The sequence below is a fragment of the Protopterus annectens genome, chromosome 2.part0 (genome assembly GCF_019279795.1).
Source record: "Protopterus annectens isolate FY-2018-M chromosome 2.part0, PAN1.0, whole genome shotgun sequence".
Classification (NCBI taxonomy): domain Eukaryota; kingdom Metazoa; phylum Chordata; order Ceratodontiformes; family Protopteridae; genus Protopterus; species Protopterus annectens.
The window spans coordinates 596,469,166-596,482,038 of NC_056728.1; the positions used below are offsets into that span (position 1 = coordinate 596,469,166).

General features: G+C 39.6%; 1 protein-coding gene across 3 annotated transcripts in view; it reads left to right on the forward strand.

Moving 5' to 3' along the window:
• Positions 1 to 12,873, forward strand: part of TBC1D2 (TBC1 domain family member 2) — a 1,250,316-nt gene that overhangs the window by 41,775 nt on the left and 1,195,668 nt on the right. For 2 of the 3 annotated variants that reach the window (XM_044060977.1, XM_044060978.1), the window contains exon 2: positions 2,711 to 3,176. In XM_044060977.1, the coding sequence (XP_043916912.1) occupies positions 2,778 to 3,176 (399 nt within the window). In that variant the 5' untranslated portion in view covers positions 2,711 to 2,777. Of the gene's footprint in view, positions 1 to 2,710; positions 3,177 to 12,873 lie in introns of those variants that run through there. The other variant, XM_044060979.1, reaches the window with a different exon arrangement.

Here is a 12,873-nt window from a genome sequence, read left to right on the forward strand (position 1 = left end):
AGTGCTTTGTGCAAGATAAAACCTTTGCTATTTTTAGCAAGTAGTTTGCTAGAATTTAAAAGAAGAAAAGCTTTCTTTCCTCTTTTTTGTAATTAAAATGTGAGGAAGGAGGGCTGCCGGCAGGTTTCAAAGACTGGACCTGATTAGCTCCTGTGTTTTTGGAAGCCTCAGATATAAGAATTTTGCAGGTGCTTCATCCAGTTAATATCTGTAGGGAAACACAAGGAACACCATTTATTGCAAAATTCACTAGGTGAGTAAAACAATAAATAGGGTTCTCCACTGCAACAAAAGCTAAATTTTATTGTACAGTGTATGCATGCCTCATTCCCAAAACTCCATAAAATATGTTACCATAAGGACTGTAACCAGTCCTCTTGCAGTTGTTTTAACAACTAAAGAAATAATATCGACTTATAGCTTTCTACAGTAATCATCGACTGTTAGCCACTGTACTTCAGTAATATTACTATTTATATTGAGCTAAATAACAAACATATTATTCCCCCCCACGCTTTTTATTTCCGTTTTCTTAGCAGCTTTGTTTACATTACTTTTCCTCACCTTGTTTGCTATGGTACAGTAATCTCCCTCTACCTCTTCTTGTAGAGTCTGTTCATTAGTAGTTAATAAATCATGAATATTAGATGCATCAATAGTTTATTCCTGTTATTTTTCCCTTTCATGTAATTCTTTGTGCATGTTGTGTGCCACAGAAACATCATTCTGTTGAGAAATAACAGTATCATGATGTATTTTGCTATTGTTTCCTGTTCAGCAGAAACAGTTTCCTTCTCTGACTGTAACTCTGCACCTTCCACTGTAGTACTGTCTTTCTCTAACAACACAGGACAGTCAATCCAGAAGTGTGCCTCTAGGTTACTCTTCTTACAATAGATCCCACAATTTTATTTTTTATATGCCCCTTTCTATGCATTGTGAACATTGTCACAGCCCGGTAGTAAATGTGAATTAATCTTACATAAGTAACAAGTTTTGGATTGACCCCAATAATGTGGTATGTCCCATTTACCATTCAACATAATAACTCTTGGTAAATGTGCATATCTTTTCTAAACTCCAGACTAGAACTGCGTGCAATACTTGGTTTCAACATCATTGTACTTTTTACAGCTCTTTGATAAATGTTTTTTGGAGGTTTCATTGAATTGTGTCACCACAAACTGTTCACATAACTCATTCCCTCCAGGAGAGCTGTTTCGAGTGTGTACCTTTAACTCCCAGTGGGTGTGGCTTCAGCCTTTAAAAAATTAAGTTATCACCTTACAGAACTAACAAATAGTCACTGACAGAGGTCATATATCAATGCAGTTGTGTTTGCCAACATGTATGCTTCAAGATAAAATATTCTGATACCTTGTCTGTAGCATGGTTTTGGAATTATTAATGCAAATTTGAACAGGCAATATTTGACGCCTAGAGGAGCAGTAGGAGGTAACTGCAGAAACGCCTGGAGACGTCACTCTGCTGTAATGAGCACAATCCATTGATAAACCTGACACAACAATAAACAGTAAAGTTAATGTTTGCCTGTATTCATTGACTTACTTTGGGCAGGTAAGATGAGCAGATATTGTCATCTGTAAACAGTAACAAATAACCCCATCCCCAAACTGAACATTTTTATAATATACACCAAGAGGAGCCACTTTTAGAACAGTGAAGAGTGATGAATGCTCAGCAGAGAAGCCTTTTTTGTATGTTGAATAAAACTGTATCTAAGATGGTATTAGTGGAGTAACACCTGGTGCCATTATGTCACTTCACTGTAGCATATGCAGCTAGCAAAATGCTAAGAGGCATACAAAGTGCAGCTTAAAAAGCTATTGTAATTATAGGACTGTAACCATCCAAAGCATGAAGTTCCACCTTTTTGGGTCAATACATAAAGAGATGTGCTTCTGTAAAGAAGAGAAAAGGGGAGGAAAATTGAACTGAATGAATCAGATATACAGGAGGCCATCACCAAATGGGTTGTTGTAGTGTGAGCAGCTGTAATAATTGTGTGGTGGGTTTGGTATAATGGCTAAGGTGTTCACCTCATAGATACAAGGTACAGGATTTGCTTCTGACCTTAGGTTATTGGCTAAGCTTGAAATGGCCTTCAGGGTGGTTAGCCTAGTATTCACCTATGAACATATGAAAAATTGCAGTTAAGAGTGTATAATCTTAAACATTAATTTATAAGTCAGATGTATGGCTCTAAGATGCATAGCAGCCGAACTTTTGAACATACCTTTCGGCTGTCCCTGCTGTTGCACAGTGTCCCTCCTTTTGCCTCATATTTTGCCCTGTACTCCATAAACGTTTTGATCTTCTGATAAATCACTGAGGATTGCAGTTGGTTCATACATACATTCAAGTTTCTTGGTTGTTGTTGTTCAGAAAATGCATTTTGATGTAAAACCTGTTGTTCTATCAACATTTTAAATTAATTAGAGTAATATTTAAAATAGTTACTGATTTTTAGACCTTTGTTCCCCATTGGTTTTTTACTTTGTGTAGAATTCTTGAAGAAAGAAGTTGAGAAGTATACTTTTGAATGTCTTGCCAGTTATTTAACTGAGATTAATTTAAGGTAAATCTTTTTTTTTTTCAGTTGCAGTTAGTGTCTCATAATAAGTTGAACAATATACAATTTGCTGTTTTGCCATTTTATATACTTGCTTGTCTGTGTGTCACTTTACAGAACTAGAATTTGTACTACAGAGTAACAGAAGAAGCAGTCACAACAGAAAGAGGACTGTGGAGTTGGAATGAAGTCATCTTCTCAGCTGTCCAGTAAAGAAAGTCAAGTGAGTGTGGTAGAAAGTAACAGCACTTTCCATGATGACAGCAGTACATTAAATGAGGGTAATGCATATTCTACTTTGGAAGCTGCTCCTCTGACACCAACTGCAGTGGTTGAAGAAGTCCCCAGAAGGAAGTTGTGTGGATATTTAAACAAACTAGGAGTTAAAGGGCCTTTAAAAACCTGGAAATCACGATGGTTCATCTATGATGAAAAGAAACACTGTCTGCTTTATTACAAGACAGCTCAAGATGTAAACCCTTTAGACAGTATTGACTTGTCCTGTGCTGTCTTCAGCTATGATGTTGAAGGAGAGGAAGGGGTATTTCAGATTGAAACTCCAAACCGAGTTTGTACCCTCAAGGTAAGAAATCTTAAGGTTGGCAAAGTTAAATTACCAAATCTGTTACATTAGCCAGATGACATTTAATGCATTAACAATTAAAATATTGTCTTTTTTTAATTTATTTTTTTCCAGTGTTAAAACAACAAAATAATAGCCCCATATGACTTTCAGATTATTTCACCATTTGCTTCCTACTAACATGAATACAAGCATAATGGCAGAGAGCAGACACGAGGTTAGGATTATTTAGCAAAACATTTGCAAATATTTATAATCTTTTCTGTTTAATATATAGATTGCAAACATTTCCTTTGGTGGAGTGTCTGTAGCCACCAAAAATGTCAGGCTGCAACAAAATATGTTCCCATATCTGGCATATCCCTGAGCTGAATTCTTGAATCTGGGTGCTCATCTTGCCTATAAGCTGCCTGCTGGCCATCTGGTAAGAAGTCATCCAGCCATCCATCCACAGCCCCATTTTTCCACATGGGACACTGCATGTGAGGGAATAAATGGAGTTCTCTAACTGCAGCATTCTTGTGCATAGACAGAGAGATCAGCTGAAATGGTCACCAGTACAATGCAGTTGTGATGCAATTCTTATACAGAATTAGTATGCATTATGTAGACTAGGCACTGCAGGCCACTGATCGTATAATGTTGCCTACCAATGCTACGGAGGCTACATGGCTTGTGAGTTGGGGAAAGGGAGAGGGGTTGTTATAGCTTTTTTGACAGAGTTGGTAGCCTGTGCTGAAGGTGATGGTGAATGGATCGGTGAATTAACTGCTGTGTAGAAGAAAAAAAACATTGCCCCCCCCCCCCCCATTGAGGAACTCACTTCTGCAGACTAGCACACCGATGGGTAATGGATTTCAAGGGCTGGCAAGACACACAGGTTAGGAAGAAAATACATTTTTCACTAGTGCTGTAGGAATCGGAAGAGTAGGTCTTTGATGGGGTGGAGTCATTCTGAGTACTTATCTCTTTACTGAAAAGTATTGGCAAGATCAGAAGGGGCTCTGATTGCCAGAAGGCCACATATGGGTAGGGAAGTTGAGTGGAGATTCTAATTGCTGTCAGGCAGGGTAGAGGATAGGTAGAGAGCTTCATTCAGTGACACAGTAAGGATGTTGGGGTTGAAATGGATCTGTGATTAATGAGTCCGTATCACAACGTCGAACTAACAAAAGTTTGATTGTTGTAATATCGAACCCTAAAGTTTGTAATATTGAACCCTAAAGTCTGAAACCCAACAAAACCGAAAACACAGAACAGCAATTTTTTTCCCAGGGAAAAAAAATTGCTGTTCAGTGACAAAAAAAAAAAATGTAACCTTAAACTTAAACTAAAGTGGGGGGCTTCACCCCCCACACATCCCCTACTCAGATATACCAACTCTGAGATTGCACCACAGTGGAGGAAACAGGAAATTCTTGAAAAGCCGTGGCTTCGCTATTTTCAACTTTCGGACTTTAGAGTTCGATATTACAATGTTCGAACTTGTTTTAGTTCGATGTTGTAATATAGACCCGTGATTAGCACTGGAATGCTTTGAAAATTCCACAGTACAAGTATTAGCAGCAACAGCAGTTCAGTAATATTGTAATGTTACAACATATATTTAAGCCAGGAAGAAATGCACACTTTTTACTAGAAATTACGAGTCCTTGACTTTCAATTATTTTTAAATAGCATTCAAATTCTGAAGTAGTCAGGAAGCATGGAAGATGCATACTTTGCCTGGCCACTGCATTTGAAAGTTGATAGTTATTAATATTGCAAAAAAAAAAAAAAAAGGCATCATGCAGTCACTGACAAAAAGAAAAAAATACAGAAAATGTAATCTCCGTTTCAGTGATGGTCTGTAGAATTTGGGGAGGGCTTTTACTTAGTCATATAGCAGGAAAATTGTATGATAAATTGGCATTGTCAGGTGCTAGAGAAAAGTTACTTGACATCTCTACAGACATCCAGTTACCCTACAGTGAGCATGTGGCTACATATCTACCTTGGCTTACCTTCACACTGATCCAAGTTTCCTCAGCACTAGTTATTTTGCTTTCTATGGGTGTAGATGCATCTTCTGTTTCTCCATTGTCTTTGCTGAATTATCTTAGAGGATTCATTTGGGTCCAGCATTATCCATACTGGTTCGCCCTTTGACCTCTATAGTTCAGGCTGTCAGCATGCATCCTCTTCTGTGTTCCTGTGTGTCTTGCTAGGAGATTGAAATCACAGTCCTGCCTTAACTCCTGGCCCTGAACCAAAAGCTCCAGTCCCTGGAGAAGAGTGCAGGATAACTTTATGCCTGGAACATGCATGCTGGATAACCCTGCCTCACTAAGAGGCTGCCTTTAGTAGTTCAAAAGCAGTAGTAGTTCAATTTCCTAAAAAGAGCCCAACTTTGGCAAAGGTACCTGTGCAGGATGGAAATAAATTTTCTAGGAGAACCATGCCTACTGAATCCCCCCCCCCCCCCCACACACACACACACACACACACACATCATTTTTACTAGCCTGGCCCTCAGTCCCCCATGTCCATGCTGGGTTTATCAGCTAGATTCCCACCTGCCAGACTTGCTCCAAAATTGCTGGGGCTGGTCATGGATCCTAAGGGTACCCTGGAGGCACATCTTTGCTTCCATCCAGGTTTTTATTTTTTTGTATGCTTTACCCACTTCACCTTCCCAGCCCCCTTGCTTGTCAACCTCATTCAAGGGTAAATCCCCTCTATGGATGATGCCTCTCTTTAGGCAACATCATTGACATACACCCTCCCATCTAGGATAGGTATGCCCATCCCTCCCTACCACTACATTAGTCAGCTGAGCTGCTGCAAGAACTTGGGTTGGCCAGGCAATAATCAGGGCTGTCTCCATATGCCACTGGAGCGGTACTGTGACTACTGAATGTTTGATACATATTTTGGTTATTTTATTAAAATTTATTGTAAGCTATTATGCAAAGGGGAAGTAATCTAACTGGGCCACATTATGGCAGGCTTCATTAGAACTTGTGCTGCTTTCAGGATACTGTATATTGAGAGAAGCAGGAGGAAAGCAGTTGGTAGACTGAGCCGGCATCTATGAAGCCCGAGAAGAATGTTCACCAAGTGTGGTACGGATATTGTCAGCATGCCAAGCACAGCTTTCTCGGGGATGCTCATCCTTCATCTAATTGCTTTCTACTGTGAGAGATAGTTGGTAGTAGCATCTTCCTTTGTATGCCCCAGTCTTTCCTTATTACATAGAATGCTTAGATAAGGCAGATCACAAGAAGGTTATGCTTTTCAATTTTGCTTTACACACTGATGAAGTTGCTTTAGTCCAGTCCTCTTTCTGCAACACAGATAAAAAGCAGTTTGCTTCTACATGTATCTGCACATTTATCAGATGTGAATAACTTACTTTGTTCCTGCATCAGGGAGTTTCCTTCCATTTTTTCTTTGCCCAAAAGAAGATGGGTAGCATTAGACCTATTTTGGATCTTGTCAGGCTAAACCTTTCTTAGCATAAGTCAAATATTTCTCTCTCTTCATAAATAATGGCGCCACTGGTTGTCCTTTCAGAGTGCATGTTTTAATATGAAGACCAAAAAGTGTTATAGAAGTTCCTGCAATCCTGAATAGATGACCGTCACTTAGAGTTTTGAATACTACTAGTCAGCCTTTTATTGGCCTCTAGTGTGTTCACAAAGTACATGATAGCACTACCAGCTACATGTAGTAATGATTGCCACTCCAGAGTTTGTGTAAGGCTCAGGTGCTCAAGAAGCTTGCCAAGGAGGAATGGGATGGAGTGTTCAGTGCCAGTTCATCCATCTAGGTAGAGGGGAGTAGTCTGATCCTCACTGGTTGCATACCACCTGGTGAACAGTTAGGTAAGTCACACTCAGATAAGAGGAGTGAGGGAAGCACAACCTGCTAAGGTTTTATATGTTAGTCAGGGGTGCGAGTGGGAGGGAGCACTTATGTGGGCTTTCAGGTGTGACACTGCAGGTAGAAATCTGCCAGAAGGCATGAGGAACATAATGCAGTCAGAAAAAAAAGCCAACCAGGGATGATGGCCCACCATCATCTGTCTGTCGTCCTTTCATTGCCTAACCAAAGACAAAGGTTTCTAGAAGTCCTCATTGTAACGTGGACACCCGCCCACTTGGTGATGTGACTTGCTGAGGCTTGGCAAGATGTGGAAAAATAATGGACTTATTAGAAGTAGGAGTGGGGGCTACCCGATATGGCTATTAAAGCCCAGAAATTATTTGTTTGGTTATTTGTCTGTCTGTTTACTGGGAGGGTCCACTGAGCCAATATGAGCCCATTTTCAGTGGAGGCCTGGGGGGAAAAGCTCCACAAGAACAGTGATTTACAATACGGTAGTATCAGCAGCAGAATAACACAAATCTTTATAACATTTAGATTCAACAAATGACTTGCAGTGCAATATAGGATTCAAAAAGTAACAAATGTGGACTTGTACATAGGTACTATGTGTTAGTTAACCAAACTACATTAGCATGTCAGTAGCTTAGGTTCTAACAACACAGTATGCATATTAGCTAATGAGATCAGAAATATAAAGCCTGTAACTACAATCTTTAGTTCAGTAGGTATTCCATAATAGAGGGCTTAAGGAAGTTGTAGTGAAGCAAAAGAATTAAATCAGTAAGTTGTAGGTTGAAGGTAGTGGTAAATATAAAGGTACACTGCAGAAATAGTTCTATAGCTAATCAAATTCTGCAATGATTTTTTTCTTGTTTGGATCTCTTTTGATGTAAGTTTATTATGGTAAGGGGTTTCTCCTTCAATCAGTTCCAGAATCTGAAAATTATGATAAACTAGGAGAACTCTCAGCCTAAGCCAGTGCAAGCATACCTGCTCATTGTTTACCTTTTTTTGTATTTGATTAAAAGTCCCTCTCCTTCAGGGCATCTGCAGTTTCTAAAGCTTGGTGATAGCTGTTATCGCCATAGGTCCACATGTAAGGGTAGCCTTGAAAACTCTCCAGCAGACACTTTGCACCTAGTGGATTCTGAGTCCTGAAAGTCTGGACTTTATTTTGCTTCACAAAACTTGTCATTTTGACCTGCTTTGAGCCGTCTTGGATAGTTCCAGGTTGCTTATAATACGTGAAGCATGACATATGGATTTCTCTTCAGTGACACTCTTTCATTTTGAAGTATAGAGTAAGGAGGTTTACAAAACAGCTTGTAAATTGGAAGGGCTTCTGTCAGGGATAGCATCAACTGGGAAAAAAGCTTTCCATATACTATAATGTAAATTCTTTTTATCTAGTGGTTTTGAAGCAAGTAATGTTAGCAATGCCATATTAACTTGAAATTCCAGGGTAAGCATGAGTTCGTGGTGGTAAGTGTAGTGCTCCTCTTCAAAAGGTCTTAATAGAGGGTTTTGTTGCTCTGTGGTAAAGATTCTGCACAAGTAGAAATGTAATCTTTATTTAGTGACCAATCTATTTCAGTTGGTGTATGTGAGATAAGACCTGACAATCTTGCTTCTATTTCTCCTTCTGACTGGCACATGTGTGCCTCAAATTGAAGTTTCCTATGGCGAATCATGGTCAGTTTAACGTTAATCCTTACTGGTTGTGAAACACGTGTGTGGACTGAGTGATGTGTGGTGTGGAGGAGTGTGGTGGTCTTGTCTGTTTTTAGTCCGGAGGTCTCTTGTTCTGGGGTTTGGTTTCCCTGAGAACCTCCGTATATGTGGGTGGAGTTAGAGTTGTAGTGATTGTGTTGTCAACTTTCTGAGTGATAGTAATGTTGTCATGAGATCAGAAACCATAGACTATAGATTCGTAATGTCATTGCATCTCTCAGCAATTGAGTTCCTAGGTGGTAGTAGAGGGTTGTCTGTCTACATGAGGCAATTGCTCCACAGTCTCATAATGCCCAAATGAACCAGACTGTGCAGGCGACACCATTTGGAAAATTTCCAGCCGTATTTCTCAGACTCAGTGGCCAGAGAGGGATAAAGGGCGGAAGGTCTGAGATAAGTACTAGGCCGTTTTCACGGAACTGCTACTGAGGGAAAATATTTAGGTGCAACATGACTCTAGTAACAGAAATGTAGCAAATCCTGCCATCTCCTGCTCACAGTAGCTATAGGCATGTACCTCATGTGAATCCCAAGTGCTTGAACCAAAATTCTGTGGGTTGGAATGGCAGTTCCACTTTAAACAGGCTACTAGCAAGCAGTAATAAAGGCTGAAGAATAAATGTAATTGCACTGGTGTGGTAATTGAAGTGTTATTCCTACCATGTTTGACAAGCTTGTCTTTGCAGTTGAAAATATGGCCTTCTTGCAGCAGTTGTAATGCGTACTTGTTTTTTTGTCTCAGAAGTTCTCTCCGGCATACATTTGTCTGTCTTGACTGATCACTTTTTAATTGTCTTAGTTGAAGGGACCTTCATAATAAGAAGGGGGGGGGGGTATTGGAAGACATGGTGCAGGCAACCGGGCTTAAACATTGGTCATGGCCACACTACACCACTACTGGATTGAGGCTCAGTGGCCCTGGTTCCTTGGGTGTTGCAGTATCTTGTGTACTGTCTTGCAGATGGCTTGGCAGATGATGACATTAACATGAAGCATACACAGTCTTGTGGATTACTGTGCAAAGTTATAATCACAATCTATACCTGGATTGCTTGTCAGCTTTGTTAGCTCACTTAGGACAGTGCCTCAGCATGTGCCATTAAAAGCATACTAGAATCGCTTCTGTATTGCAGAGCAGTGTACCTGTTATGTTTGTGTTGGTGGAGTGAAGTACTACTTGGATTGATATTGCTGAATGTCGACAAGGTCTATTTGTTTGGTGTGAGAGGCAGATAAACATAGCAATTGTATGCCTACAAAATCTTGTAGAAAAGACATGACAGTCAATATAAGGCAGCACTTAAGGGACAATGTCAGGCTACTGAGATTGCACCACTTTGAGCTTTTACCCCCGGGCCTCCGCTGAAAACGTTCATCTTATACCCAGTCGGACTAACCAGGTAAACAACTGGAAAATAAAATATATACTGCAGCTTGCAAAGAAATAGTAAACCTCTACAGGTAGCCAGTAAAATGAAGCAAACTAAACAGCAAGAGAATCATGGAATTTTTTTTACACAGGACAAAATCTTTATTAATTACATCTGGTCACAGGTAATGTTACATTTCAATATGTTCTTCATTACTAATGTTACTAACACTGTATGGGAACACCGAAATTTGGTATGCATACTTGTATATTCTCCAAGGCAAATGATGCTGAAGTGGTGTATTGCTCGCATAGTCCTCTGTTGTATTTGCAGCAGATACTGCTAGTGTGCACTGCGAGAATAGAAAGATTACAACATTACCATGGTATCAAAACTGGCAGTGCAACATATTCGTAGTGACTTAACAAGTGAGAGTAGCTCTAAGCAAGCACCATGTGAAACCTGAACAAGAACCTAGAATCATTCATTGCAGTTTCCACACCTTAAGTTTGAAAATGAATTCACACACTCACAGGACTGTTAGATAAACGGGACTAGCTGCATATTGATGGATAAAGGTGTATGGGCATGTAGGGTTGTTACTACACTGCAAAATTGCTTTGTAATAGTGGGGATTTGTGGAAGGCTTGAGCAAACACACCAGTGTATTACAGCCATAGCACCAATTGCACTGGAGGCTGGCAAATGGATTTAGTAAGGCATTTGGTCCGTGCACATCAATATTTCAAAAGTCAGTCCTTGCCGTGGCATCTATTATCTGATTCAAGGTAAGTTAACCTTGATTTAAAAAAAAAAAAAACTTCTTTGTGATAAGTGACTTTTAAGCATTCACCAGTGGCCACAGTCACTTCTGGACACAACAAAAGGGAAGGGAAATATAGTGATGTGGTTTGTATGTACAAATTAAAATCCAGGGACACTGCAAAAGAATTTATGAAAACCAACCAGTGGAGTAAAAACAAATGTAGGCAGACGCTGCATACCAACATACTTTGCAGATGTGAAACTCAATTTTTAACAAGGTGGAAGCATGAAGTAAGTGGTACCTTAACAGTAAAGATCTAAACAACGGGTTCAGAGCCAAAATATTTTATTCTGTAGCTCCTTGGTGCAAGACCTTCCAAAAGTTGCTACATAAACTGGATGTGAATGCAGTCAGTTAAGGCCATGGCTTATAGTGCAACAAAAAAAGTCCCCTCTGTCAAAGGAAATGCGTGAACAAAGATTAAATTACATGAGTCAAGCACCCTGCTGAGAGCTGCCAATCACATGAATTAACAGGTCAAATTACCCTCAGGACTTTGACAGCTAGGGAAGCTAAGTGTTACAGGGGAGGGGGGAAGTAGATGGACTGGAATTAATTCCACAAATTAGTGCTATTTAAACTTCATTAGAAAAAAGGCAGCAGTAAACAGCACTCTGAGTGTGTTCTGTGACATTTGCACTGCTTCTGTTTTAAGTAGTCATTCAGCAGCAGGGAATGTTACTTACAAAGTACTGACTAAAAGAGAGCAGTGTATGCATGTAACATCTATGGAATGACAGGAGCTTTAAGCAAATGGAGGCCTGCATGATGTAACATTTTTCAGCCAAACACTGCATTCTGGGATACCGAGTGGCAAATTGATGTATCAAAACCACGTCAAGATGCTAGACCCCATGTGGTCAGACTCTGGAATTACTTATAAAAATATTTAAAATCCTGTAAATAATCCCAGAGTGCTGTTATAATTTAGGAAACATCATGTTTTTTGAGTCTGTGGGTGCGTTACTCCTTTAAGGGATGGAATCACTTTATCCAGTGTATCTGATAGTGCTTACTATGGATGCATTTAGCTGTGGTTTATTTTATTTTGCATATAGTCCAAAGTCAAAGACCCCCTCAGAAATCTCTTTTCCCCATCAACTAGCTCTACATGGGATCAGATTTCTTGAGGCCGTATGATGCCTCCTGTTGTTCATCTTAAAGAAACATGACTATCTAGTTAGATGGTGGCAGTGATATCGTACATCAGCAAGCAGGGAGAACCAGATCCTCCCAGGTTTGCAGGGATAGTATGCACTGATGGCACTGAAAATTGGATAGCATTCTGTCCCTCACTTAATGCACAAATCTCAATAATAAACTGGAAGACTGTTTATTTATGCTTTTTCATTTTACTCATAAAGATTTTTCCAAATATCATGAGTGAAATGTGAAGATCTTGGAAGTCTGTTTACATTACTGATGACTGCCATATGTTGAGGGGTTTGCTGCTCCTTTGTTCAAGTCTGTGAGTTTGGTAGACCTTTTTTGGTGACTATTATTTTAGTTCACAGCATTTCTTAATTGCAGGCACTTTCTGCTTTAGAGCAATGTCTGGTATTCTGCAAGAAAATACAACATCAGCCTAGCCATGGTTATGAACGTCTAGACAGTTGTGAATATTGGCCGGCTTTCTTTCCATACAGCTTTAATCCTGAGTAGCAGCTTTTACACAGCATAATTGTGATGTTCAAAGATGATTGTTGTACTACACATTTAAGCTGAAATCCTTCAGGAAAGATCTGAACTGATTTTCCAAGGAAAAAAATGGGAAAGTCATGAGATATCATCTATTCAAATGGGACATTTTTGTTATTATGGATGCCAGAAATCATTAATTTCTAAATCCGTAGACGAATGCACTAGGATGCCTTCTGTGTTGGTTGTCTTTTTCTGTAAA